Source organism: Sturnus vulgaris, chromosome 5 (genome assembly GCF_052056855.1).
Source record: "Sturnus vulgaris isolate bStuVul1 chromosome 5, bStuVul1.hap1, whole genome shotgun sequence".
Lineage (NCBI taxonomy): Eukaryota > Metazoa > Chordata > Aves > Passeriformes > Sturnidae > Sturnus > Sturnus vulgaris.
This window is the reverse complement of record NC_142247.1, coordinates 17,499,096-17,526,860: the sequence shown is the minus strand read 5'-3', so window position 1 is coordinate 17,526,860 and position 27,765 is coordinate 17,499,096. Positions and strand designations below refer to the sequence as shown.

The window sequence follows — 27,765 nt, the reverse complement described above, 5'->3', positions numbered from 1 at the left end:
TTTTGAAACCATAATGGGTGATATCAAAGAAAAGTATCCAGTGTTGTTGGAACAGTAACCAATTAGAGGAAATCAATATCCATGAGCAGTTATATAAAATAAGTCAACTTACTTAAATCTTTGCTAAAAATTACTGACTTGATTTTAATCAATGTATTGCTAAAACACTTAGGGAGTGTAACTTTCTTGCGTGTCATAAAAAAGCAAAACCGGACACCAAAACCACACTTCACCTCTAAATTGTAGTTGTTGGTACAGAGTAAGTGCCCAAAGTATAAACCCAGAGGGCAGATCTCATGAGCAGAAGAGTGCCCTTAGTCTGCCCCAGTGTCCTGTGACCCGAGAGTTTCAAGGTTTCTGGTGGCTGAGGCCTTTGCAGGGTGCTGGCAGCACCCCAGCACCTCTGCCACCCCTGCCTGGTGTGGTGCTCTCCCCTCCTCAGGTGACACTGGGCTTCTTCCCTGCCTTCCCACCCTTGGGGTGAGGAGTGGTCATGCATTGGGGCTGTCCCTCTTGCTTCTTGGTGCCCACAACTCCTAATCCTAGTGTTGCTCCTTCAACTGAGGTTTGGAATCTCGTTTCTAGCACCCAATTGCTGTTACTTTATATTGACTCCTTGGGAGTTTCTGAACATCATTTACACCAGCACTAGCTCGTCTGTATTGGTATTTAAGTGCCACCAAGACCACTCCTTTTCCTGCTTCTTGCCCTCAGAAACGTTCTGGCTGTTTCATTTGCTTGCTTCTAAAATTACCTGCCTTTATCTGCTTTTGCTCAAAACTTCTGCTGGCTTTCCAATTCCCTCTTCTAAGTCTTATATTGGCTTTCCATTAGGCTTCTCTGGGGGAAATCAATAAAGATCAAAATATGTTAACTCATCAGTTAGGCAGGCTTAACTCAGCTTTCAGCGATAGCTTCAAGTATGTTTAATACAGCCCTCTTTACCTATCAATTGTCTTAAAGTTTTCATAGATAAAGTTTTTTTAGAAGGGACTTAAAATGGTTATTTAACATTTTGTTCCAAAATGAAGGTTGACAGAAATGGAAAAGTCTTTTGAATTTATTTTTTTTTATGTGAAGTGTTAAAAACTTCATAGTGAAAATAAAACTATGGCCAAGTCTCATTTATACACCAAAAAAAAAAATGCACCTCCCAAAAAAAAAAAAAAAAACACCAAAAAACCCCACACCCAAACCAAAAACTAAATTTTTTATCTCAAAGACCATTCTTTTGAAAAGTGGGCTTGAATTGGGTCCTGTAACTTAGAAATTAAGTCTTTGAAGAAGAAATCCAGTGAAAGAGGGCTGTCTATCTTTCCATTCATGTCTTCATTAGATGTTGCTGAGTTGACAGTAAATAGCCCTGCAGTGTGTCAGCTTCTTACTACATTGAATGATAAACTGTAAAACTGAATTAAAATATTTAATGCTGTTTCTTGTTTTGTGTATTCCAAGGGTCCTAAAGGTGAAGCAGTTGGTGCTATAACTCTGCCATTGCCCAGCAGTTACTTGATCATCCGAGCTGCTTCAGAATCAGATGGTAAAAAGATACTTCATTGACTTTCAGCAGTGACAATAGTTAGTTATGAGAGAGATGGTTTCAATTGTTTTATCATGTCTGTTACAGCACTTTGATTGCAGTTTAATTGTTGTTAAGGTTCTCCTTTAATTTAGAGCATTTGGTTATGTTGGTAGTAGTACTTTTTCATGGTTATTAAAGGAGAATACTGACCTGAAGGAAAAGTTATTGAACTCCTTGCAGTTGACTGGGTAGAGGAGGAGGAGGAAAGGGTTATCTGTGATTTAGCTGTATTAACGTATGTCTAAATATCAAGTGCCTTTGTAAAGTGCAAATATGGGTGTATTCTTATTAAAGCATTTCTGTGTTAAGTGCAGAAGTTGCACAGAGCTCTAGCAGTAAAAATTTCTTCAAAATGTAGTTCTGTAAACACACTTCACTGGGAAGGTGGTGATCAGTGCAACTACTTTCTAAAGTTACAATGTGAAAAAAAATTTAAGACTGCTGTGTAGCTCTTTCTAGCAGGTGCTTTTCATCTACTGGTTAATTAAGCATACCCTTGCAGACTTCAAAAATAGGACTCTCTCTGCTTTCTGTATTGAGAAACAGATTAGATGGGAAAGAAGTAAGAAGGGGAGAGAACACATAATTTTTTTCAGTTACGTTTTGCCAAAGAAAATTAGAATATCTGCTTTTATCAGTTGAAATGTTATACACTATCATTATAGCTCTTTTTCCACACGATTATCATACTATTTGGCACATTTTGCCAAATGATGCAGTTGCTGAGTCTTCAGAACTAGAGCAGGGCTGCAGGCAACTTTGGGGACATTCCACAGTCATGGCCTGGGTGGAACCAGACTTGCATTAAGGAAGAAATACTGGAATATGCTCAAACAAAATCATGATTTACCTTGCTTGTCCTGCCCTGAAGCATCTCTTATACTGAAGCTAGGTGGTTGTGAGTTGTTCCTATGTCCACACCAGACTGTAAGATCCAATGCATGTAACAAAGAACATCTCTGAAGTGTGTTTTCAAAGGCAATGCAAGCAGGCCCAAAGGACTAATTTTCCCAGTTAGGAAACAGAAGTGATATAGTTCTGTTAAATCCTTAATTTTTAATCTAATACTAAATTTGTCTTTAGGCAGGTGTTGGATGGATGCTTTGGAGCTGGCACTGAAATGTTCAAGTCTGCTTAAACGTACAATGATTAGGGAAGGTAAAGAACACGATTTGAACTCCTCAGCCGACAGTACTCATGTTTCTTTCTATGGTCTGCTTCGTGCTAACAACTTGCACTGTGGAGAAAACTTACCGTAAGTGAATTCATTATTAAACCTGATTGAATTTTAGCAGAACCTTGGAGTGATGATTTTACCACAGAGAGGCTAAGGCTGCAGTTTGTTTTGCTCCTGAGTTCTCTTTATATGACTTATTTGCAGTGTGTTTTATGCCCTGCACATAAAATGAAAAAAAATCTTTTTTTAAGCAAAGTGGATCCAGGGGAAAGTTTGGCCCAAGGAACTTGGAGTATTGCATCCATAGGTTTAAGTATTCAGTTAAACTGTTTAAAATAGAAAGAATTAAAATTTTAAGTTGGTGTCTCTTGTTAGCTTCAGAGAGATGGTTGATGTCCCAAGCTCATCAGTGTCATTTGGCAGTTCAGTCGAAAGAGTATACATCCTATATGTTTCCAGCAAGGCTAGTTTGACACTGCTGCCACCTCAGGCTTGATACTGGCAATTTTGGTGTGTATTTTATTAAGATCCTGGTTTGGAAACAATGAAATGATTGTGTAAAGTTCAAGATTCATTTGGCCTTTGTTTTTAATAGGTTAAATGACAGTGAAGTTGAAAGGCATCACTTCAAAGATCAAGATACATACTCTGACAAGTCTGATAAGGAAAATGACCACGACCACGAGGAATCTGATAACGATGGACTGGGGAAAAGTGAAGAAAGCGACAGCGACACATCAGAGCGACAGGATGATTCTTATGTCGATCCAGAACCAATTGATATCAGGGAAACTACTTACTTAGAACAGAGTCATGAAGAACTTGGGGAGGTAAAAGTGCTGTTGATGTATTGAGCAAGTGGCTTCTCCAAATAGCTGATATTTTAGGGGTTAGACTACACTTGAAAGCTGACTTGCAGGATTTGCTTTCATATTTTCAGCAATAATGTATAGAAGAGTTTCTGTTCACCCATATTCTGCTCTGCCTTGCCACTCATGTGCCTAATGTATGAGATTTTAACAGATATAATTAAATTACCTGGTGTATTGCTCAGACAGAAGGTATAGAAAGGGCCAACTGCAGCAGAAGTTCATCATGACTACTTGTTCTTTTGCTGTTGCTTCTGTTTGGGTTTTATTAACTTAGTCCTGCTTTTTCTTCAAGTAAAAATATTCGAGTTCAAGGTTTGAATGCAACCTGACACGTTATTTTTTTTTTCCCTGCAAGAGAGAATTAAGCAGTTGTAGTCTGCAGAATTTAGTGGAAGGCTTGCTGTGTTTCTGATGTCACCTTGCATTCTAATGATTCCGTAGAGCTGCTATTCCACTTCTGCAGGTTGTCTTATATATTTGCCTATACAGGCAAAGACGACAGGGATTTGTAAACCAAAAATCTTGGTAACAGAAATTGAAATAATTAAAATCAATTGAAATAAATTTTCCATGAAGAGAAATAACCATGAGATTTTTTTTTTATATTCATGGAACTTGCATATCTTACATTTTTGTGCTTTCTAGTACCATGCCTAAACAAAGCAGTATTTTAGGAAAAGCTGAGGAGTTTTAAGTGACAAATTTTTGAGTATGCATTTTAGAACTGTTGTGGAAAAAGGGATGCCTTTCCTTGCTTTTCCTACAACCACTACTCTTGATTTCAGAAACTATATGAGATAATATCTCCCCTCTTCTTGGACAGAAAGAGCATGGGGTGTGGCTGCTGGTCTTGCTCAGTTATCCCTAAGTATTGTATTTTTTTAAGGAGAACCACTGATCCTGCTGACTGATCCAAGGAAGTGAAAAGCACAGACATGCCAGCTTTTATGGCTGAGAAAAGCTGGCAGAAAGAACAGCCATTTGGTGTATAAGTCCTTCACATGAGAAGAGAGTAATGCAGTTGATTCCTAGGAAAGGACTAAGGAAAGGTTTCTGAGCAACATTCTACCTCAAATTTTTCCAGCCTAGAGATGATGAAAACAAATACAGTTTTTAATGCTGAATAGGATATCTATAATACCTCATTAAAGATGTATCATAAGTGTATTTATAGAAACTTGATCTAACTTCCATAGTTGCTTCAGCATCTCAGAGTGGTATATTTTAAGTATCCATTTCCCATTCTCACTGCAACATTAGAATGTGTTGATCTGTCTTCTGGAGGATTATTTGCTTTCTCCTTTCTGTAAGCAGTTTTTTGGCTCATTTTAGGCAGGTGAGGCTGCTCAGACAGAAGAAGTGTCAGAAGAAAACAAAAGTTTGATCTGGACACTCTTGAAGCAAGTCCGGCCAGGAATGGACTTGTCCAAGGTTGTGCTGCCTACATTTATTTTGGAACCTCGCTCTTTCCTGGACAAGCTGTCTGATTACTACTACCATGCAGACTTTCTGTCTGAGTAAGTCAATCCTGTCTCTGGTTTTCATTCTTACAATTTTTAAATGAAAATAGGTAACAGTGTCACATATTGTCATTTTCTGAAAGCTGACTGCCTTGAGAGCTCATATGGCACATCTTGCAGCCTGGCCCCTCTTACAATTTAATAGCAGTTGTGTTGCAGGCGTTTCTGGTTTAGCTTCTGAAGACTGGTTGTAAGACTTCTGAAAATTAATTTAATTCTTTTTCTCCAAGAAGCATATTTAAAATGAGAAACTAATACTAGTTAATTTTTTAAATACAATGTTCTGTCCAGATTTACAGTTGCCTGCCTAAATGTAGCTAATAAATTAAAGACTGTAAATTGAAATATTATTCAGCTCAGAGCTCTGCATGTAACTGGGCTGGTAGTAAAAAGATATAAAAGTAGTAACCTATAAATGGAAGAACTTGAGTAGGGGTGAGACAGAATTTAGTGTTAAAAAGAACAGACTCAAATATGGAAATATCATTTCAGGCATTTTTGTTTGACTTCAATTTTCAGACAATTATTTGAAAACTTTAAATTTTGTGAGGTTGAGCTGAAAGTTTTACAGTAGTGCAAATCACAGACTTGTTTTAGTCTCATAGATTCAAGATATGTCACAACAATTGATAGCATGTTATAAATGATGCAATATTGATACTTGATCTGTGTGTTCTGTTCCACAGAGCTGCTCTTGAAGAGAATGCTTACAACCGCATGAAAAAAGTAGTGAAGTGGTATTTATCAGGATTCTACAAAAAGCCAAAGGTATACTTTCACATATTACTTTGTCTTTAGTCACTATGCCTAGTTAGAGGACTTAGGAATATGCTGGAGTAAGTTTTTATTTTAAATTTATATTTTAATGCATTTTTTTAAAAAGCAAAGTTAAGTTTTCATTGCTTACACAAATACATCATGGAAATTTTTGGTCCTTAGCCTTTCTTAAAATAGACTATATTCAATTGTGTTTGTCCCTTGGAGTAGAAAGTGAACTAAATGTTTTTTGATAAAGTTGAGCCAGTTCTATATTTACCATTCTTCAGTGATAACAGTCTGAAAATGGAGGACTAATGTTTCCACCACTTCATTTAGCTTTGCCCTAAATACTCTTCATAGTCATGTTGTTGGGAAATAGTATTGACAGAAAGTATCAGACAAAACCTCTATCATATTTCTGCAAAAAAACCCAAACCTTTATATCTGTGTGTCTTTATGTGTAGAATAGTTTAGTGGATATACTGAATGTATGAAAATTTCCTTATTATGAAGAGCAGACTAATTGAGAATAGTATTTAAATGATTAAGTCAAGTACCATGTTCTTTAGCATATTATGATAATTTTTTTTCCTATGTGTCTTCAGTGATAGACTGATAAATGTTTTGTGACTTGTGCACATGCACAGTGTGGTTACTCTATTTAATTTCTGTTTAGGGACTAAAAAAGCCGTACAATCCTATACTTGGAGAGTTTTTCCGCTGCATGTGGATTCATCCAAGGACAAACAGCAAGACTTTTTATATTGCAGAACAGGTAGATGCAAAAACTGGAAAAAATAATTTTAAGAAAAATAAATGTATTGTATATTTGTGCTAGTTAAATACTATGGGAGTTTCAGAAAATGTACTGAAATGTACAAATAATATCCTAAAACCTCTCCTGGTGAGCATAGTTTTCTTACAGCTGTCTCTTAAGTGTGCCTTCCTAAAGAGAGAGAGGGAGGAAGGTGTTTCCAATATTTCTGTTCCTCTTCCCCTGGAACAAGTCAGGTGCTGATTTTCTTAAAATTCAGTAGGTGATTGCTTGATCTTTATGTCTAAAGATTTTAGACAAACTTTGCATATATTAACTGCATTCTAATATGTGCAGCCTGAATTTTGCCTTGTCGTTATTAGCTCAAAGTTTATACTATATTTACTATATTGCTTGGTTTTGTTTTTCTCAAATATGTCTTTTTTTCTAACAGGTGTCACATCATCCTCCAATATCTGCCTTCTATGTTAGCAACCGCAAGGATGGTTTTTGCCTTAGTGGTAGCATTCTGGCCAAATCAAAATTCTATGGTAAATAATGGGGATTTTTTGGTTGTACCTGTATTGAGGGATGCAAAATTCGTGCATGTGAACTGTGTTTTGTGGATGGAAGAAGGCTGCTAGAAGGATCAGTGTTTGGGTTGTTGTATTATCCTTTCCTTACAAAGTTTTTGTTACTGATCTTCAGAACTTTAATTTCTGTTTTTGGAGTGTTTTTGTTTTGTTTTTTTTTTAATTAGAGACACTGTGTATTATAGTGGCTTCACTAGACAGGATAGGTTGCAGTGTTAAATATACTGATGTTCTTAATTGTATTGCTTAGTTATAAGGGAATGTTGACTGTGGTCTTGCAGGGTGAGAAATGTAACAGTCTGTCTTTGAATTTCAGGGAATTCATTATCTGCCATACTAGATGGAGAAGGACGGCTAACGTTTCTAAATAGGGGAGAGGATTATGTAATGACAATGCCATATGCCCATTGTAAAGGTAGGGGTTTTTTTTTATTCTCTAGATGGCAAGATTATGAGAAAATAAGTTTGATACTCTCAATAGTTATTCTAAATAACGTGCTCTGTTGGTTTCGAGCCTGTCATCTGGAGGACAGTATTCTGAACATTGGCAACACTGGTGGCTCTAGGCTTCTACAAATTTTATCAGGAGAAAAATACATCTGTTCTTTAAGCCATGTTTTCATTTTTGACACAGGAAAAGATTTTTTTTTCATAACTAGTAAGACATAGGGCATATATATAGTTATCTGCCACTACATGACATTAATTTACTGTTTGAATTGCCTCTTTTTAGAGCAGTTTTGAGCTTTTCCACTATTTTCCTCTTGTAAACATGAAAAGAAATGTAGTATCTACACCACAGTGTGATTTGATTGTAAATGATGAACATTTGTCCTTAGTTTCACTATGGGAAATGGGTCAGTGCTTTGTGAAGTTATCTGGAAGGTCATTAATAGCAAAATAGATTGCATAATTGCTAATTTTTAAGCTGTAACGTACTCAGTGTTGTCTACCAATATACTCCAAAATTCCCTTTCAGTATACACAGAATCACACGGGAAAGATAATCTCAAAATGCAGTTTTTCCTTTGGCACAAGCATGTTTATGCTAGGAATTGTACCCAAGTAACAGAGGGGTTTTGTTCAGTTAAAAACACTCGTTTTAGCTGAGCGTTTTTGTTTGTTTTTCTTCTTTTCTCTTCATAAAGGAATTCTTTATGGAACAATGACCTTAGAGCTTGGAGGAATAGTCAACATCACCTGTGAGAAAACTGGCTACAGTGCAACGATTGAATTCAAACTCAAGGTTAGTGAATGCTGTAAGTAGGCACAAGAAGGAGAATCAACATAATGTCTGCTCATATAAGCTATACAAAGGTTTCTGAACTACTTCTAGATGGCTTCTGAAAAATGCAGTTACCATCCTTGAGGTGGAAACTGATTTAAAGCTGAAAAAACATTTTTCAACAAGTGTACACATGGAGAGGGAAACTGTATTTAGTTGAAATTATGGGGGAAACATTAAATTTGGGAGCCTATGTTAACTGACAATTTTCCTTGTCAGTCCACAGGATACATGTGCAGCCTGTGAAAAGGCCAAAGAAAATCCCTGGCAATTGTTGTTGTTTCTACAACAGATAATCTCTAGTAACAAATGGCCCTTGGCAAAGCTGTAAAATTAGTGTAGCAAATGACTGTGTCCTTCAGGATATCGTGTCACTGTTTTCTGCATTATTTTATGTTTTCTTTCCACATATGTTAGACAACACTTTTATTCAGAAAATCTTCTAAGAAGGGAAGAAGAAATTACCTACTCTGGTCTTAGACTTTTTTTAAGATTAATAGGTAGAAGGTACATATTAAAGATACTAGGGCTGTTTACAGCACATTTCATAAATTCACATTTTTCCTTAAGATTAAACATAAAAATAATACGTTATTGAAATAAACATGAAACCATCTCTTTTTGTTTTGCAGCCTTTTTTGGGTAACAATGACAGTGTTAACCAAATATCAGGGAGAATTAAGCTTGGCAAAGAAGTTCTGGCTTTTTTAGAGGGTCACTGGGTAAGTAGTGAGTGACAGAACAAGACAAGTGAAAATAGTGGTTAAAAACAAAAAGGACTCATGTTTAAAAAATGTTAAATACTGCTTTTGCAGAAAGCATTCAAGAAAGTATAGAATCAGCATTGTTCTATTTGCAGCTCTTAAAAGGTGGAAAAGTGCATGTTAAAATAGTTTATGAAGAAAAGGAAGTGTTGCTTCACAATGAAGCTTATGAACTATATTGTTATATGCATTAGTACTGTGAAGAATTTTAATGGCACCAGCATGAAATATTTAAGGTTGTTTCAGTTCTTGTTAGGTGACATGGCATCACTCATTTTTGGATGTGGTAATGATTCCATTGCATCTCTGGTCCAAGCTAGACATAGCACAGAAGGTGGAAATTGAATTTTAAGGTTAGCGTATCTAATTATTCTTAACTACATGCATACGAAAGAAAATAAATTCTTCCTACAAAAAAAAAGGCTTATTCCTTGCTTTTTTGTTATTTTGGCACTTTTTGAGATAATTACAATAAAGATACCAATCATATCTGTTACAGGACAGTGAAGTTATTATTAGTGACAAGAAGACAGGTGTTTCAGAGACATTCTGGAACCCAACATCTGATATAAAGCAGTGTAGATTACATAGATACACTGTGAAGTTTGAAGAGCAAGATGACTTCGAGTCAGAGAAGTAAGTTCACTTTAGAACCATGCATTTCTTTTGCCAAAATAGAACTCGTAATCTTCTCTGAATTAGAAGTAAATTATCATTACTTTCCCATGTTTGATGATACTGGCCTTTGATGATAAAAGAAAGTAACACTGTTAAATATAAGATCATTATTTATATACCTTACAATCAGGGAAATATTGATAAAAATGTAGGTAAAACATCTATTAAAATGGCAGTATTCTCTTTGGAGGGTGGTCCATTTATTTATCCTATAATTGAGGAAATTGTTTGCAATTATTTCTATCAGCCAGATTGTGGCCCTGGTGACTCTGTATATTGTTCATTTATCAGGCTCTGGCAACAAGTGACAAAAGCAATAAATAATAAAGACCAAACAGAAGCTACTCAGGAGAAATATATTCTGGAAGAAGCTCAGAGAAAGAGTGCCAAAGAGAGGAAACTTAAGGGTGAAGAGTGGACATGCAAGCTGTTCGATCAGGATTCAGTCACAGGAGAATGGCACTACAAATATGCTGAGTGAGTTGTGGAGTGCTTGGTAGTGTTGCTGATCCTCTTCCTGTGGTTTCAGCAGCAAAAGAACTGATCCATATAGCTTATTTTTGTATAATGACATAGCTGTGCTATGTTCTAGATTTTTGGGGGCATGGCAGTTTGGGGTCCATTGTCTTCCCTTTTTTCTCCCACTGACCAGAACATCTACACAGATTTTCCCAAACTGGAAAATATGGTACATATGGGCATACCACCTGGAAATCAGAAAATCAGAGAAGCCTGTGCTTAGTTGTATTGAGCCATTTAATTTGTTATATATTAGAATGACTCTGAGAATAGCAGGTTTACAGCAATAGTTAATGCTGGGACCAGATGGCTCTGCCTGGCTGTCAAATACGTCCTACACATGAGTGTTTGTGAATCTCTTTGTGTGATGCTCTAGGTCAGAAGCTGAAGATGTAGCTGTCTCCCTGACTGCTGGAAGGATGCATTCTATGTCCTCATCAATGTTGCAAAAGTCAACTTGAAGCTCAGCCCTTTACCTAGTGATGGTTTTCACAGAGCACCCATTGTTCTGCTGATTTTTTTCTCAGTACCCAGCATACTTCTGTATTGTAGGGATTGTAAAAGTAAAATAGCCAAAGATGATACACAAAAAGTTAAGTAACTGAATCCATGGATGCTGGAAGCATATTCCCATGGCTAATCCTGAGAGGCCTTTACCTCTCTGTGCAAGAATGGTGATGCTGAGGTCATGGCCTAAGTGTATGTACAGGGAAGAGTACAAGAATCCTGAGTACTTTACATATCTCCAGTAAATTTGCAATTTGGAGGTTTCCTGGAACTGAACAAGGAATCTGTGTATTCAACAACTCTCAGTAAATGTATATTCCATGAATTTCATTGGTTTCTTACTAAGTTTGTGCAGACTTTCACCACTGAAAACATTGTGCAGCAGGGAAATGCCCCCACTAAATGTTCAGTGAAGCACCTTCTCTTGGTTTGAATCCTCTAGTGCTGTTTGTGCCTCTTCCTGTTGGAAGAGTTGTGAACAATCTAGCTGAATTGACTTCCCATACTCTTGAACCCTGTGCGAAACCATTAGGAAGAGAACCGTGCTTGAAATCTGTTAGACTATCCCCTGCAGCTTTAACACCTATTTTGTTAATCTGCATTATTTCTGCTGTCCTTGAGACTTTGTGATTCAAGGATGTGCCACAGAAATTTTGCTATGTACCAGAAAGCAGTCTGCACTGACAGCATTCCCTGGAATAAGCCCCTCTCTCCTTTCAAGCATAAAATGCTGGCTCACCACCTGGTCAATGTAGAGAGCAGTCTTCTACACTTACTGTGAAAGATGTGTTCAGTGAGCTGAAGCATTTGTTAAGGTATCTGGATTATGGATTTAGGCATGTGGATTACAAATAGAGAAGAGAGCAATGCCTAGTTCTTAACCCAGTTACCTCAGGTGACATTTCATTCAAGTCAGGTTAAGCTGAGATGTAAGTTCAGGTCTGTGCTCACAACATCTGAAAGAGCTGTTTAAAAGGCATACAGAAGGACATGAAAGGAAAGCCATGCTTAATCTACTCTCACTAAAGCTGTGTGACAGAACATCTTCCTGCAGCTCACTTGCAGTTTCTGTCCTGAGAAGTCTGTAATCAGTGGTGATGTTGGTATTTTCCTTTGGCTGCTTGCTGTTCTCCAGTGAGCTATGTGTCTTATGCTGTTGTGGTTCTTTTTAAATTCTGTGCGAGACTGTAATTGGAAAATCACTCTTAAAAATCAGAATAAGAAAACTGTGCATTAGTGTTTCATGAAACCAGTCTTGATTACCATTAGCCACTTCGGGATGAAAGCAGGTTTGAAGTCACTGATTCTTAAAAATCTCCTTCATAGGCATCTTTTAAAAGGAAAAAAGAAAACAAAAAGCAGTCTAAATATTTTTAAATTCCACCTAGTTTCCCTATAGTTTTAAAATAATAACTGTATCTGAAGCAGGAAATCTTTCCATATTTGCAAACACATATGATTGGCAAAAAAAATTCATAATGATATAGTAGGGTAATATAATAGTTTGTACTCCTATCAGCTGGTTGGGGGTTTGATCCGGACATGAAGTTCATTTTTTAGCTCTATTGGCCCTTCAGGTTAAGACTAGACCATAGGTAGAAGATCATGATGCCATGCCATGAGTTTTAGCCTCATCATAATGAGTAGTTTCTGAGCAAGGAAATATTCTTATTTAAATTGCTGTAGTATTAATAATATTTACTTTGTCTAGTACCAGACCGTGGGACCCTTTGAATGATATGATCCAGTTTGAAAAAGATGGCACAATCCAGACGAAAGTTCGACATCGGACACCAATGGTATGTTCCAGACCTGACAGCACATGCAAGATCCAGGAGCTTGTATATATTATGCATTATGTGTATAAAGATCATCAGAGCACTGGGATTGATGGGAAATGCTATTATCCTACAAAAATGTTTTCTACACAGTCCATACAATGTCTTTCACTTCTGTGTTGTATCCTAAGCAGTAGAAATTACTTGATTGGATAGGAATATAAAAAATGCAAACTTGAGCTCAGCAGTTTAATGTGTATTTTCCTTTAAATAGGAAGATGCACAAAATTCAGACTGCTAATACAGCAAAAATTTTAACTTGGATTTCTATTAGATATTGTGCTTCTAACTGTCGTTGTTGGAATGTGCTGCTTTGCTACAGTTCTGGTTCTCTGGAAATAACACAGATTTATCGATTTTAGGTTACTGTTCCAAAAATCAAACGAAAGCCAACCAGTCAGAAGATAGGAGAGTGTGGTTTCTCATCCCCAGAGCCTGATAACCAAGATTCCTCTGGGAGTGAAGGTACGAAAAGATAGATTTACATACAGAAATAATCTGAAGATTTCAGTGTCACGCATACTCTTACCTCAATGTTTTTATTATGCTTTAGTTCTATCCAATGTGAAGCACATTCTGGAAGACAAAAGGAGAAGAATGGCTCTTGTTTTTAATTGCAAATTTTCCTGTCTTTTTAAATGCAGTGTAGGTTGGCTTAAGTGCTGCACATATTTAATACCTAGGGGAAAAGAATGGTGTTCATAAATTGTTCTCTTTCTTAAAAGGTTAATTGTTTTAATTTGTAGATTAGTTCCTGCCTAGAGAATAGATTTTTGTTGTTGACAATGTTTGCTGATGTTAAACAATATGATGAGTGTTTAAATTATATTTCAAGCACTTCAGTTGCCATCCTGTGGTATAGATGACTCTGAAATAGTTTTTAATAGAAGCTAGTTAGAAAATTTTCTCTTCATTTTTACTACAGGTTTAGTTTGTCGTTCTTACTTTGTTCCTTTTATGGCAGCAGTCACTTCAGTCCATTACATCTGCTCTCTGTTCCTTCTAGCACAACTGAAGCATAATACAAGAATAAGGAAAAAAGGGGCAGACCTTGGTGAACTGCAGAGTGCCATTGAGTCTATAAAGGAGACGCAGGAAGACATTAAGAGGTAGTACTAATTTAAATGCTTTAAAATTGTTTAGAGAATAGTAATCTCATAGGTTTGGGGTTTTTTTTTCTCTTAGAGGTTGGTATGTATCGTTACTGTTCTCAAATATTGATTACCCATTGATGTTTCATAGTTTTCTCTAAAGCTGCCTTCTGAAGGGAACCGTAACATAGTAGAAAGAATCAAATTGTCTAGTCTTTAATTTATTGTTTTCTGTCTTACCAGGGAGATCATGGCACTACGAAATAGAGTCATTTCTAATTCATCACCCTGGGACTACCATTCCTTGCAGTTTAAGCACTATGTCTTCATTGTACTCATGGTTCTGCTACAGCTTATCATTAATTTCTTGTTCAAATAAGAAGTGTGAACAAAGGCCTTCTTGAACTGGAATGATCAAACTGTTACTGGGGACCATATTTTAAGCTGGACTTCAAATGATGCAATATTATGTAAAAGAACCGTGTAGCAACAACTCACAGAACTTTGCCTCAGCGTTCATGGTTCAGAATCATACTTCTGTCTACCCAGTTGCAGTAAGAATTGTGTAAGTGCCACAGTACACTCTTGCTCCTGGTGTGTGCCTCTGTCTCACAGTAATGCGGCATCAGCCTTGTGTTTCTATTGCGTCATACTGGTGAATTTTCACCACAGAATAGCTCAAGTTAAACACTGAGGTCAGACCCTGTAGGTAGGATATGATTCCTATTATGGTAGAATGATAAACAGGCATACTTCATTACATATAAACTTACCATTTTTGTAACAAAGAAACTTTTGAAGTAGCCAACAGCTTTTGTAAATGGCAATGGGTGTCTGGAAGTAAACTTTTGTTTAAGGTCAAACAAATACATTATTAAACGAAAAAATAGTGAGTATTAGGAAATAGCAAGTAAAAAGTTAAAGTCTTTGAGAAATCTGCAACATAATGTCCTTGACTTGTTTTGGAAGTATGAGGTTTTTATCCTGAATTACTATAGGCTTGTAAGCCAGCTGTTTTATAGTTTGAAAACTTAAGATTCATCATAAAAACATTCCCACACCTACTGTACAGAGCACGTTTTTAACAGTACGACAGCCAGAGAGGTAGTTTTGGTCTACTCTCATGAGTCACAAATGTCAAGGATTTCTGGTATGTTGTAAGTCTTGAAAAATCTGCAGCTTTAGATTTACATTTGTGTATGGCCCTGTCACAGTAAGCAATCAGACTGCTGATGCTCACGGTTATTTTTGAAACAAAATGTGAAGAGGCGTGCTTAGCGTGTAACTTTGACCTGAATCTCCAAAAGGCAATATAGAATAGGATTCAGGCACTGTGATGAGTAGACCTGCAAATGAAAATGTGTGTGTTTACACAGGGAAAGCTCAGAAACTGTGGGATAGCTAACACCACATATCTCAAAACGACTAAGAGGAAAATCCAAGTGTTTGTGAAATCCCTCTCTACTGCAAATATCTACTACCTACCAGAATACATGGATGCACCTTAGTATGCTGTAGGCATACAAATTCATGCAAAGCTTAAGTTTAAATTCAAAACCAGGGTTTATAACATTTTTTATTTGAAGAAATATATGCATGTATAGAATTTGTAAAATTCCAGCAAAAACGTAGTGCTGGTGTTTATCTGGTGAGTTTCCTGTGCCAGTCAAGCATACCAAGGCAAAAAGGGGTTGTAGAAATGAAAAGGTATTTTCAGTACCCCAGGTTAGATAACAAGAGGATGAGTAGCACAATGTGAAGGGCAGCCAAGTTTATTTTCAGAGGATCCTCTCAGAAATCACATCCATCCTGGGCAGTGGAACAGTTCAAATGTCATATGTTTCGCTTTTTGCCATGGCCAGATTATGCTTCTGCCTCGGGCAGCCTACCTGACTCTCCAGGTGATCTGCCTCTCTGTTCTGCATCAGTCTCACTAGTATTTAGTGAAAATACTGTTTACTCGTTTATCTGTCCAGCTTATATATTTCTGTGGCTGACACTTTCAGGCACCTCCTCTTCTTGTTAACCTTTCCTCTTCCTTGGGCCTCAGCTATGTAAAAGTTTATTGTGTAAGCAGTGAACTTTAGATATTTCATATAGCTTCACCTTAGCATGGTTTGGTCTTGAATCAATTTTTCTGGAACATGTTATGTTAACCAGATCTTGTAGCCATAGGCAAGACCAAACCTGGTTGGACTTCTATTATATCTACAGCTGATGGGACAAGATTTGTGAATATAGAAAGTCCCTTCATAAACAAACAAAATAATCACAAATGCCTCAGTCTTTAAATGGAAACTGAAGTTGTTATCCATGTATGAAATGGCATTAAGAAAGCAGAGTATTACAGCATTCACTGAAACATTCTTAGCCTGGAATTTGGCTGTTCATTATTTCTTTCAGATGTCAAAGCTTCACCTGTCTTAAGATCCATTACAAGCCTTTAAACATATTCTGAACGTGAGAATAATCCAATGAGTGAGATTTGGGCAATAACTTAAATTCCCTAAAATAATACTCTGCTAAATTTGTGGTGCTGAAACTCTTGACCAATAGTTACAAGCTTTTATCTTTCTTGTAAATAGAAATGTCCTTCTGCCTTTTCATGCTGATTTTTTCAATCACTTCTATTCAAGAGCAGTGAATAACACAGTCTGCATGCATTTTTACATGGGCCACGTGGTAGTGACTGCATTTGACCCAGCCAGCTGGCTGGCTGGCAGTTTAGGGTTGGACGATGTTAGACTTAAAAGATACTCCATAGCTTAAGTTCATGCTCAGCTCAAGATGAGTAAAAGACTTGAACAGAGCAAAACAAAATCCTTATGCTTATTTTCCTTTTCAATTTATTTTTAAGAGTTGAATTCTTTTGAAAAAGTGGTTTTTAGTGATGATCTGGAAAGGTAAAGGATATGTGATGAAACTCTTTGAAAAGTAAAACTGCAGACTTCTGCAAGACTTCATGATTACATAAATTCTGAAAAGTACAGTGACAACCTAGCAATTCTTATGTTGCTGGGTTTTGTATGTTCCCTCACTTGAATAGAACAAAGATACTTCTTCCCTAATTTTTACTGTACATTTTTACTGGTCACAGACATGTATGGATCCTTTTAGTGTGTCACCATTGTCCTCTTCAGCCATGATGTACAGCAGATCTTGACTACTACCTGCTTAAGACTGAGCTCTGCATATATATAAAAATTGATTGTACAGTTTGCAGATGTTTGAGGGCTGTGGCCTTCTAGTTTTTAAAGTTTATAACAGCACTTGTTTTCACATTTATTTCCAAATCCTGTTTTGTTAGGGGCTTTTTTTCCTTGTACAGGAAATATCTGCAAATTTATTGCCATGTGGTTTTGTTGAGTTGGTTGGTTTGTTTTCAGATGCACTCTATGCCTTTAATTTGCCATTTAGGTACAGGTTGCCTAATTGGGTACAGATAATAACCTAAGCTAAGAAAAAGTAAATATGCCATGTGAAATGCAACAAGTATCATTTTCAGTAGATGATGTTTCTTGAATTTCATGTGCTGATTCCTTATAAATAGTTGGTATTACTTGATGAAGGTGTATAGCCCGGTTTTCGTGTCCTTCCTCCCACTTGTGAAATCTCAAAATTATGTGCAAGGTTGTCCTGTAAAATGTAAGGGTTGAGGTTTTTCTGTTTAGGTTGTTATTTGCTGCCCTTCTGTGCCTTTGGCAATTTTTTTTTCTTAGACTCGTAATTCAGTGTTTCTTAAAGGCTGTTATTTTTAGTTATTACCATTGTTTGTGTAAATAACGTGTAACAAAAATTCTGTACATCTCTAAGTTTTAATTATTTTTATTTCAAGAGTACCCGCAAATCACAGAAAATTTAGCAGATATTCAAGTATTGTAAACAGTGCCTTCTTGATGGGTTTCTGTGTTGTTCGGAGACATGTAAAGATTTGTCAAATTTGTGCCATATATAATATCAAACCTTTTGTGAGGGCTGTTGTTTTGAGAACTGATGTTCCTGCTTAGTCAGACTCCGGGGAGCGGGGGGAGGAACAAATCTTGTAATGTTACACTATTCCTTCTTTCTGGCTGGAGAGTGGAGGATTTGGGATGTTTACAGTGAAGCTGCACTACTTTGTGGTAATACAGAAATAGCTCGAACGATATAACTTCAGAGCACGATTATCTGGACTTTTTCTCCTTAACTTTTTCTCCCCTGTGGCCTACCCCGGCCTTTCGCTCTGCCAAGCGGGAAGATTAGCCCTCAGGACACAGCGCCCGCTTCCCCGTCCCGCGTGTCGCGCCCGCTCCGACACCGGGATCAGCGCTTTGTGTGAGGGATCTCAGCTGTTTCGGGCCGCCTTCAATAAAGATGTGTCGCACCTCCGCGTCTCTGGGCTCTGTTCCCCCCCCGCTGCTCGGTCCCCGCAGCGGTTCCCGCTCTCCCCGTCCCATCCCTCAGCGGTGCCGGGGCGCGGCCGTGACGCGCGGCGGACGGGCGGAAGGGGCGGCCCGGGCGGGGGGCAATGGCGGCGGCCGTGCCGGAGCAGCCGCGGCTGTGGCAGGAGGCGGCGGCGCTGGCGGGCGCGGTGCGCGGCGCGCTGGGGCCGCGGGGCGGGCGGGCGCTGCTGCTGCGGCCCACGGGAGAGGCGATGCCGACGCGGGACGGGCGGCGGCTGCTGCAGGCGCTGAGCGTGGAGCCGCCCGCGGCCAGGTACCGCGGCGGAGGGGGCCGGGCGAGGCCGGAGGGGGCGGCTCCCTAACGCTGCCCGTGTCCCCCCAGGGTGATGGCGGCCCGCGCCTGCAGCCACCGCTCCGCGACGGGGGACGGCGCCAAGAGCTTCGTGGTGCTGCTGGCGGCCGTGCTGGGCGGGCTGCGGAGTGCGGGCGACGGCGCCGGGCTGCGGCGGGCGCTGCGGGACTTCGAGGCGCAAGTGCTGGAGCGGGCGGCGGCGCGGGGGCTGCGGCGGCACCTGCGGCCGGCGCCGCCCGGCTGGCCGGAGCCGCTGCTGGAGCCGTACCTGGCCGGCCGGCTGGGCCCCGGCGAGCGGCGGTGCCTGGCGCGGCTCTGCGCCGAGATGTGCCGCCGCTGCGCCCCGGCCGCCGCCGCCCGCCCGCAGGTGCTGAGGCTCCTCGGCCGGCGGTTCGCGGAGCTGCACGCCGCCGTGCCCGGCCTGCCCCTGGCGAGCTCCAGGGTCCTGCCCGGCATCGTCCTGCGCAGGGACTTCGCTGTGTACTGCCCGACGGACGGGGAGCTGCGGGCCCTGCTCGTCACCGAGCCCCTGCGGCCCGCCCTGACGGCCCCCGGTGTCGAGTTTGTTGTAGACTCCGAGGGTCAGTATCAGGCTTCCCTCCGCTGGATCGCCGAGAGGACAGAAGCCTTGATGAAACGCTTGCAGAGTAACAACGTTAAGCTGTTACTGTCGAGTGCGAAGCAAGAAGAAGTAGTTACCTACTATGCCAAATTATACGGTGTGTCTGTGGTAGAGTGCTTATCGTCGGAAGAAATGGCCCTTATCGGTGAAATCACCGGTGTTTGTCCTTACTCACCTTTCGGTGATAACATGGACAGAGAAATTACCGAAACTGCGGTGGTAACGTTTTGCCGGCCCTTGCTGCTCGTCTCCAAGAGATGTGTGCACATTGGCTTCACCAGTGTGTGTGCTTTCCAGCCCCATTGCCTCATCCTCTGTGGCCCGGTGGATGGTGTTAATGAGCAACATGCTGCTGCTTTACAAGAGGCATTCACAATGCTGCAGCAGCTGTTTAAAACAGTTGATCACAGGGAGCAATGGAAAGCAGAAGGTGAAAGCCAGAGCGAAGCCTCAGATACTTGCACTTGGCATTTTTCAGCTACTCAGAAACAACTGATAATAGAAAATACTTGTAATAGTAACCAGGTTTCTGAATGTCAGTTGAAAGCACTTAGTGATGAAACAGAGAGAAGAATTTTAGACCCTGATAAAAGTGATCTGCTGGTCCACAGTCAAAAGAACCACAGCACTCCTGTGTTAGTGGCACATAACACTCATGCAGTCACTGCATGTGAGTGCCTGGATGTTGGCAAAGGTCTAGAGAAAGCATGTTGCCATATAGCTCCATTTACACAGGAGGAGAGTTGTGCAGGTATTGCACAGGATTACGTCAGCTGCCTCATAGAAGCAGGATCAGTTTTGCCAGTAGGAGGTTACTTTGAAATCCTGTTACATTATTATATTCAGGACTATGCAAAACAGTGTCAGCAGTCAGAGGTAATAATTGTATCTAACGTGGTTGCTGATGCTTTGCTAAGCATTCCCAAGGCCTTGTACCAGAAAGCAGAACAAGATGGCTTTACCAAATTCTATCATGAAACCATTAATTTACTCCGAAAAAATCAGCCACTGCCTATACACGATGAAGGCTTAGAGTCAGTGTATTGCAAATACCAGTTGGTCATTTCAGTTCTTCATTGTGTTACAGAGCTTCTCTCCATAGACTTAGTAATTGGTATTAGGCAGCCACTCCAAAATATTGAGGATTGTGACTCAGAAGATGACTCTTGAAATCATTAATAAAGAATGATTTTGATTATGTGTTGTTTCCTTATGTCTTCTTGCAAAATGGACACCCTCAAAAGTCAGTGCTAATGACTAAAAGATGCTTCTTCTCTTAGAAGAAAAAGGCTAACTAGCTGAGGAAAACTGGGTTGTGAGCAACATGAACTCGACATTTTGAGCGTGAGAAAGTGTTGCCAATTTCCACTGCAGAAAATGTGCAGTGCAGTCTCCATCCACGTGCTGGGGATCCTGTGTACATTCCAGCCAAGGGTCAGCTTTGCCTCTTTAGATGGATTGAGTATTTTCACAAGCTAGATGTGATTTGTTTTCTTGGCATGTTAAAATTTGCCAGTATGGCAGAGCCACTGACCTTTCAAGTTAGGAAAGAAGGAGTGGATTTTGTAGCCTTTATAATTAGCCAGATTAAATTCTTTTTAAATAAAAGTATTTTGTATAAATCGGGAGTTTGACTATATGTTATTAGCCTGTTCAGCACTGGGTCAGGCAGCAGGAAACCACTGTTGTGTATCCCAGTGAAGAATTTTCTGACAGGAGATGCAACATTTTTGTCTTCCATTGAGTTCATTTCTGTTGAACTAGAAGACGTAAGAATGATTTCATACCGTGACTTTACGGCGGTTCCTCTGGAAAATTAGTTTATGTGACATTGCTTAGTACAACTATTAATTTTAACTACCATGGGTTGAGTTGAAGTCCTGCTATAAAAGGCTGTGTACTTATGGGAAAAGTTTACCCAGGCACTAATGCAGTTCTTTGTGAAAAACCTGAGACAGTTGAGTCTTTGATCATTAGGGATTTTATTCTGGGTTTGTTTTTTGTTTGGTTCTGTTTTTCCCTAGTTCTGTTTTCCCCAGAATTTTCACCGTAATAATATTTGCTGTAAGCCCAGTAGCACCTGCATGTGTACCTCCCTTTCTGCTGGGTCCTAAAAAACACAGGTTTGATGGAGGAGGTTTTTGAGTAATTTGACCAGCTGCAGCTGATGATTGGTTCTCTGTGCATTTGCCAGTGTTGCATAACACTGAGAATAACAGTTTTTTGGTATTTTTTTAAATCTACCATTAAATAAGATTTAGTGGGGCTGTTTAAAGCCATAAGCATAAATCATATGTACCTGTTATACCTGAGATGATTACAACTAGAGATTTTCCCCCTCCATTAATTTATGCTTTTCTTTTTTCATTTTCTTCAGAAGACTCAAACTAACAAAGTTCTGTCAGGTATTTTTTTTGTTGAAGCATTGTTCAGCAATGCTTTGTTTGTCTACAACTTTCCATTGACATTTTACATATATTCCTGGTAATATAAAACATGGTAATTTTTTTTCATGGCTAATATGCTCTTACAGACATCTGCAGATGAATAATAGTGAAACTCAGGGCTCACTAGAGTGATTTCTTTAATAAAGAACTAAGGACAGTAATTCTTTTTGTTAGAATCTTTTGGCAGGTGTGGGGGTGGGGGAAAATTAAACAGGGAGGAAAGAGAATCCCATTTGTGTTGCTGCCGTGTGCTCTTGGAAGCTGCTTAAAGCAACAGGTCCAATATGAGCCAAGAGAAATCTGCGTTGTGGAAGATTTCAGAGCTCTGTGCCCTGTTCTGCCCGGATAGCGTCAGGAGCTCCCACCAGCCCTGGCACTTCAGCAGCCACTTGGGTCTGCATTTTACTGCTCTAATGAGCTGATGAGACACTTTTGCTCTCGCACAGCTTTCTCCAGTACTCTCCAAACCACTGACCAACTTGTTGGCCAAAGATGAGTGATTTGCTCTGTGGTGGTCTCATCAACTGTGGCACTGAACATGTGAAGCTTGGCAGCAGCGGGGGTTCTCTGCAGAAGCTGCTTTTGTATTCCAAATCAAGGTGCTGTCTAAATAAAGAGAGAACTGTGTCATTTCACATTACTTTATACCATTTGCACATCTGGTTACTTTGAGATTTACTGCAGTTTCTTTGAAAGGTTAAAAATATTTTGTTACATGAACGGCTTTCTGGTCATTTGATTTAAATTGTGTCATTCTTACTGAGAAGAAGAAAGTCCAGAAATTTTATCATATAGAACTCTTACTTTTGCATGCCAGAGATGCAAAGGAGAATTTAAAAATGACAGTTATATAAAACTTCTTTCTGACCTGTTTTTGGTGAAACCTCTTGAGTCTGAAGATTCATTGAAGCGGGACTATATTTCTTTGACTTCTCTGTCCTTTTATATTTTATGAATGATCAGTTTTCCATTTTGAACTACTGTTTCCTTGTTCTGTCTGCAGAACTAGGAACATGGCAGGCTTTTCTGTTGGAATGTCCCTTCCTTCTTTGTCCTGGGCTGTAGAAGTAGATGCTTGTTCAGGATTTGGCTGTTTGGTTCCAGTCCTGGAGTCTAAGCCCATTACAAGATGTGCACCAGCTCAAGGGGAAAAAAAAAAAGGCATTAACTTAGTCTGTAGAGAGAACAGATTTACTGCTGGATTCAGCTCTTTCTTATCCTTAGGAGTCTTCTCCAGTAATTGGCCTGGATGTGTAAGCATGATCTGTCTTAGAAAATGTTCTGGGTTCATTGCTATCCCGTCTACCCTTTAAGAGAAAGGCTACTTGTAGCCCTGAGAAGCATCTCAGTCTTCTGGGCTCTGGCTCAGGTGCTGTCACTGCTCTGCTCTGCTCTGCTGATGTTTCCTGACCTGCTCCAGCAGATGCCCCACATTGCAGAGGCTGCTTGGGCTGTGAATGTTCCTTGGTACCTAAGCCTCAGGTATGCAGTCGTTCATGGCATCTTGCAGCCATCCTGATTTTTAAAGCTGTCTCTAGCTGTAGCTTGCCCTTTGGCAGGGAGACAAGTGATCTCTTGACACAGTGACAGGGACCAAAGAGATTGCCTGGGACAGCTTGGGACAATGTGTTTACTCACTCAAATTCACAGGGACAGATGTGTTGGGGCATTCACTGGGGTTGTAACAGCCTACGGCTTTTTTTTCATGCACTGTTTCACAGGGATTATTTCTATTTTTCACCATTATTCTATTATTTTTATATTACTAAATATGGGTTGGCTTCCATGCAAAGTGGAAGTCAGGTACACATGGACGTGTTTCCACTCAGGTCCAATCTTGAAACAGGACATAAAGTTCAGGGATACTGATGCTAATAGCCCAATATTAAAAGAATGGCTTTAAAAAAATCTTGATGTTTAACCCTCCTTTCTGCAGCCCTTAGCAAACTTAGATTCTGCCCCACATAAAATTCATAAGAATATTTTGAAGGCATTCACCCCACCCACAAGGACTTGTAGGTGTATTTTAAGCAAGGTAATCCTATTTGTCAGGTAGCAGATTCACATATACAGGCAGGTAGTATCTCATTTTTCTTAAATTTCAAAAAGCCCAGTTTTAATAAATGTGTCTAGTAATGTGCAGGGAGATTAGTTGCATGCAGTTTTTGGGAATAGGAATAATTTATTTACATGACAGGAGCACAGTGGTTTTTATTGGTAGATTTGTGTGGGGGTCGAGTCTGAGCAGAATTTTGCAAGTGCTGGGACCAAACTGAGGCAGCCTCTGTTCCCCAGCTCTCCTGGGGCTGCTGTTCCCACTGCTGACCCCGCCAGCTCCTCAGCACCTTCCCTGGCCCTGCTCGCTGCTCCCCATCGCACCTGGTTAACAAACAGGTATTGCTTAACTTCCCTAGTGGAAGTTATGCAACCTGAGTGTGGCCTTACATTTCCATCCATGCTTAGCTGACCTTCAGAGTTTTTGGCAGCCAGACAGAGAGCATCATTAAATAGGAACTAGGCACAACAAGGAATATTGTTCTGTTGTGCCACAAATCTCACACTGTGGAATCACATTTGTAAGAGGGGATAGGAGAAAGCAACATTTTGTTTAGGAACATAACTGTATAGTGGCATATTTTATATTTTTCTGTATATTTTATATGCAGAAAAATTATATTGTTTCTGTTGCTATCTCTAGGAGTCATCTTCCAGAGTCCATGTGAGAAGATTAAGGAAGATTAAATTCTTCACTTGCATATATCTCCTGGACTTCACTAGAATTGCATTCATCTGTTCTGAATTTCCTTTTTGTTACATGACAGATCTGCTGTTAGTGATGGAAACTTCTGTTTTCATTGCTAAATTATTTCTATGCTTATTTAGGTTAATCTATCCTCTTGCATATTTCTTTTAATCAGGTTCTTTTAAGTCTCATGTTAAGAGAAGCTTTCAATGTTCAGTTGCAAAATTCTGTTTCGTTTAATTTTGATCTTAAAATCTAAGAAACTATGTGGTTTTGTCACTAGTAAACCCAAATATTAAATAGTTGCTCTATTTGCTATAGTATTTATCCCATTATTGCTATTAAAACTAAACAAGAGAGTAAATGTCTGAATTTAACACCAGTCAATTTGGAAATGCATTGGCATAATAACACAATTATACTTTTGCAGTATCACTTTGTGTAAGGTGTCGTTTGTACTCTGTTAATGAGACTAGAAATAGATGTTTAGATCTAGGATTATGCAAATTACTTCTCCCTTAATAGAATATTAAGCTAATAATTACTTCTAAGATTAAGAATTTTAATTGTTGCATTCCAAAACTAAAAACAATAGCCAAAAGTTAATAGATGTAATACATAGTAACTCATTCTTCATTATATGATTCAATAAAGGACCAGACTTTGTAAGTGATGCTTATTTCTGTAATAGATCAAACAGCATACTCTTTTTAAAAGCAGTCCTGGCAAAAAGAAAACAAACAGTTTTCCATAGGGACGCCATTTGTGCTGGTTCAGCGAGCAGCTTGTTTCTCACAAAGTCACCAGCAGATAAAAGAACTGTTACACCGAGGCTTTGGTCCAGTGCCGGATTAAGGGCACGTCAGTAATGCTCTGTCGTGCATGGCTGTGTCCTAAGCCATCGACAGCAGGAATCACTATAAAAAATAAAATTTCCATTAAAGGTATTTTAAAAATGGTATTGTTTTACTGAACAGATTTTCTAATCTGTTCTTATTTTGAGATTCCTGGTAAAACAATCCAGCGTGGTGATTTTGCTTTTGATAAGAATCATGACCTACTTTCGGTGGGTGCCTTCATTTCGCAGGCTAAGAATCTGCTTAAATATTACCTTAAAATGGGAATACAGAGAGGAAATACATAGCAGGGCTTCCTCTGTGTACGTGGGGGAACAGACAGCTCCAGATTAGAGTAATATCCCCTGAGATACTAACTTTAGATTTGATACATGTCTGGCATCATGTATAAGGATTATATTTATATGCCACTGCTTTTGGAACACTGAAAGTGATTGTAGAAACTGCTGGATTATATTCATAGAGCAAATAAACTGCTTGGGAGCTTTTTCCTAAAATCAGAAATACTCTGAGACTTTTAATTACTGATGTAGTTCTGAAAAAGTATGACATAATCACAAAGTGCTGCAACAATTTAAGTCTATTATCAGTGTTGACTGTACCAGAGATGTTATTGGCATGAGTGTTTTTTAATGCCCTAGTTTTAGGAGTATAATCCCTAGGAGCAGTGCCCCACAGCAGGGCTGCTGCTGCTGCCATTCCTGTTGGTACTGCAGGTAGCTCTGCCCTTGCACTCCAGCAGTCACACAAAGACAGGTCCTACGGTGCCAAGATTAGATGTGGTACAGCTCACCTTACCAGAGTGTTTAGGATTGAATTTCAGCAGCTCAGTAAATCTTGCAAGCTGTGGTGTATGTAAGCAGAGGGGGTTTTGGGGCATTTCCAAACAACCACTGTTTATAATGCAGCAAGTATCAGAAATTACATTCCCCGTAATCCGAGACATTTTTGTCACCTTGCAGAATTTTTCAGTGAGACATGCTCTAAGCCTTGGCAGTAATTAGCAAGTAGAATCAGGATCATTTTGTTCTAGGACTCCCCTCTGTTAAAAAGTTTGCCACCTGGGCTATAATCCTAAGTGCTGCAGAAGTTACAAGAGGAGCCAGTGTGTAATCATGCAGAAAGCAGGATATTTTTCCCTCCTGTGTCATTGCTTTTTCTTTCTCTTTGACTGTAGAGCTCGTGAGGCCGTGAAATATGGTAATAACTCCATGGGTGTGTGGGTGGAGAGAAGGAGGGACAAAAATAAGAGAAGACAGGAGATAAGAAGACCCAGTTCAAAAGGAAGAGGGAGGAAAGATGAAGGTTGATTGATGAATAGAACATAGAAAAGGACTGTCGTGTAGAAGGAAGAATAGAGTCTCAGATACATGAATGGGGAGAAGCAGCACGAGCTTCCACACCTCTCTCCCTGGAAAAGCAGTAGCAAAAGGAAGACATTAAGTTCTCTCCCCTTGGAAGACTGGTAAATTGCAGTTGCCAAATGGAAAATGATAAAATCCATAAAACTGATTTTCTCCTGTCCTGGTGTAGAGGAGTAGCTACCTTGGAAAGCATTAGGAGCTGTGGAGACAGTCTGTCTACTTATCTCAAGGTGTCCTGGGCTGTAAACTTGCAACAGCCTGAGATAAAGATTCACATTTCTGTTCCTAAAGCTCAGTGTCTAAGAGTGGGTAAGAAATTACTGGGTGTGGATTACATTTGTTTAGATAGCACATCTTGTCCTCACTGTCCTGAGCCTCTGGAATGTGCTTTGATCCTTAGGTCTTTGGCAGGTAAAGGCTGGTATCAGCAATGCAGAGTCTGGCTCCCCAGCCCCAGCAATGAGTGGTGCCTTGTGCCTGGGGAACGCATGCAGGTTCGTGTTTCAGGGCACCTGGAGAATGACACAGGGCTGTAGGGGGGAGCTGCTGGGCTTAGTGCTTTGAAAATAATCGTATGAACTCTTATTTAAGTCATAAATTATCAGCTGATAGATTTGCCATCTGCTAGGCCTTAGATAATGAATCTAAATTTACTTGTGTTAGAGCCCAGGAAGCCTGTCTAGGACCTCCAAGCTTATTTTTCATAGTGAAATATAGCGGGAGTTCAGTGCTTTTAGCCTCCTCATTAGATTGTAGGGGAAAATAATTTTCTTGTGTAGTTCTGATTTCTTATAAGACTGAACCATTTTAAGAGAAACAGTTCTTGTAAAAATCATAGGTTTCCAGCATTTCCAATACCAATCCAGTGTTGGTAACATCTCGTTTGTTTAATAGCTAGTGCTTATGAAAAATGTCTGTCCCCCTGCTGAAAACAGCAGGTTTCAGCCTCTGCATATTCAGACTCCAAACCTCTAATCCAAATGTATTCAAGTGATTATAAGCAGAAGATATTGACTTGACAGAGTACCAGACCAGTAGAATTAATTGCCTAGCACTTTA

At 39.5% G+C, this 27,765-nt stretch overlaps 2 protein-coding genes across 9 annotated transcripts in view; both read left to right on the top strand.

Annotated features, from left to right (window-relative positions):
- Nucleotides 1-18,302, top strand: part of OSBPL8 (oxysterol binding protein like 8) — a 79,998-nt gene extending 61,696 nt beyond the window's left edge. For all 8 annotated transcript variants that reach the window (XM_088164967.1, XM_014891941.2, XM_014891938.2 and 5 more), the window contains 16 exons: nucleotides 1,456-1,540; nucleotides 2,666-2,837; nucleotides 3,355-3,589; nucleotides 4,964-5,148; nucleotides 5,838-5,919; nucleotides 6,587-6,685; nucleotides 7,119-7,215; nucleotides 7,574-7,672; nucleotides 8,406-8,503; nucleotides 9,175-9,264; nucleotides 9,806-9,942; nucleotides 10,276-10,461; nucleotides 12,722-12,809; nucleotides 13,211-13,313; nucleotides 13,855-13,957; nucleotides 14,183-18,302. In XM_088164967.1, coding sequence (XP_088021093.1) covers nucleotides 1,456-1,540; nucleotides 2,666-2,837; nucleotides 3,355-3,589; nucleotides 4,964-5,148; nucleotides 5,838-5,919; nucleotides 6,587-6,685; nucleotides 7,119-7,215; nucleotides 7,574-7,672; nucleotides 8,406-8,503; nucleotides 9,175-9,264; nucleotides 9,806-9,942; nucleotides 10,276-10,461; nucleotides 12,722-12,809; nucleotides 13,211-13,313; nucleotides 13,855-13,957; nucleotides 14,183-14,318 — 1,995 coding nt within the window. In that variant the 3' untranslated portion in view covers nucleotides 14,319-18,302. The remainder of the gene's footprint in view (nucleotides 1-1,455; nucleotides 1,541-2,665; nucleotides 2,838-3,354; nucleotides 3,590-4,963; nucleotides 5,149-5,837; nucleotides 5,920-6,586; nucleotides 6,686-7,118; nucleotides 7,216-7,573; nucleotides 7,673-8,405; nucleotides 8,504-9,174; nucleotides 9,265-9,805; nucleotides 9,943-10,275; nucleotides 10,462-12,721; nucleotides 12,810-13,210; nucleotides 13,314-13,854; nucleotides 13,958-14,182) is intronic.
- Nucleotides 18,303-18,446: 144 nt separating this feature from the next.
- On the top strand, nucleotides 18,447-20,493 carry BBS10 (Bardet-Biedl syndrome 10). The gene is made up of 2 exons (XM_014891953.2): nucleotides 18,447-18,634; nucleotides 18,704-20,493. Exons 1-2 carry the CDS (start codon nucleotides 18,447-18,449, stop codon nucleotides 20,463-20,465), a joined length of 1,950 nt encoding a protein of 649 aa, XP_014747439.2. The 3' UTR covers nucleotides 20,466-20,493.
- The last annotated feature ends 7,272 nt before the right edge of the window (nucleotides 20,494-27,765 follow it).

Excerpts from the sequence above, each read along its gene's own strand:
- BBS10 (XM_014891953.2), top strand. The coding sequence starts at position 18,447 with ATGGCGGCGGCCGTGCCGGAGCAGCCGCGGCTGTGGCAGGAGGCGGCG. Across the intron at positions 18,635-18,703 it reads GTGGAGCCGCCCGCGGCCAG|GGTGATGGCGGCCCGCGCCT; the intron begins GTACCGCGGCGG and ends GTGTCCCCCCAG.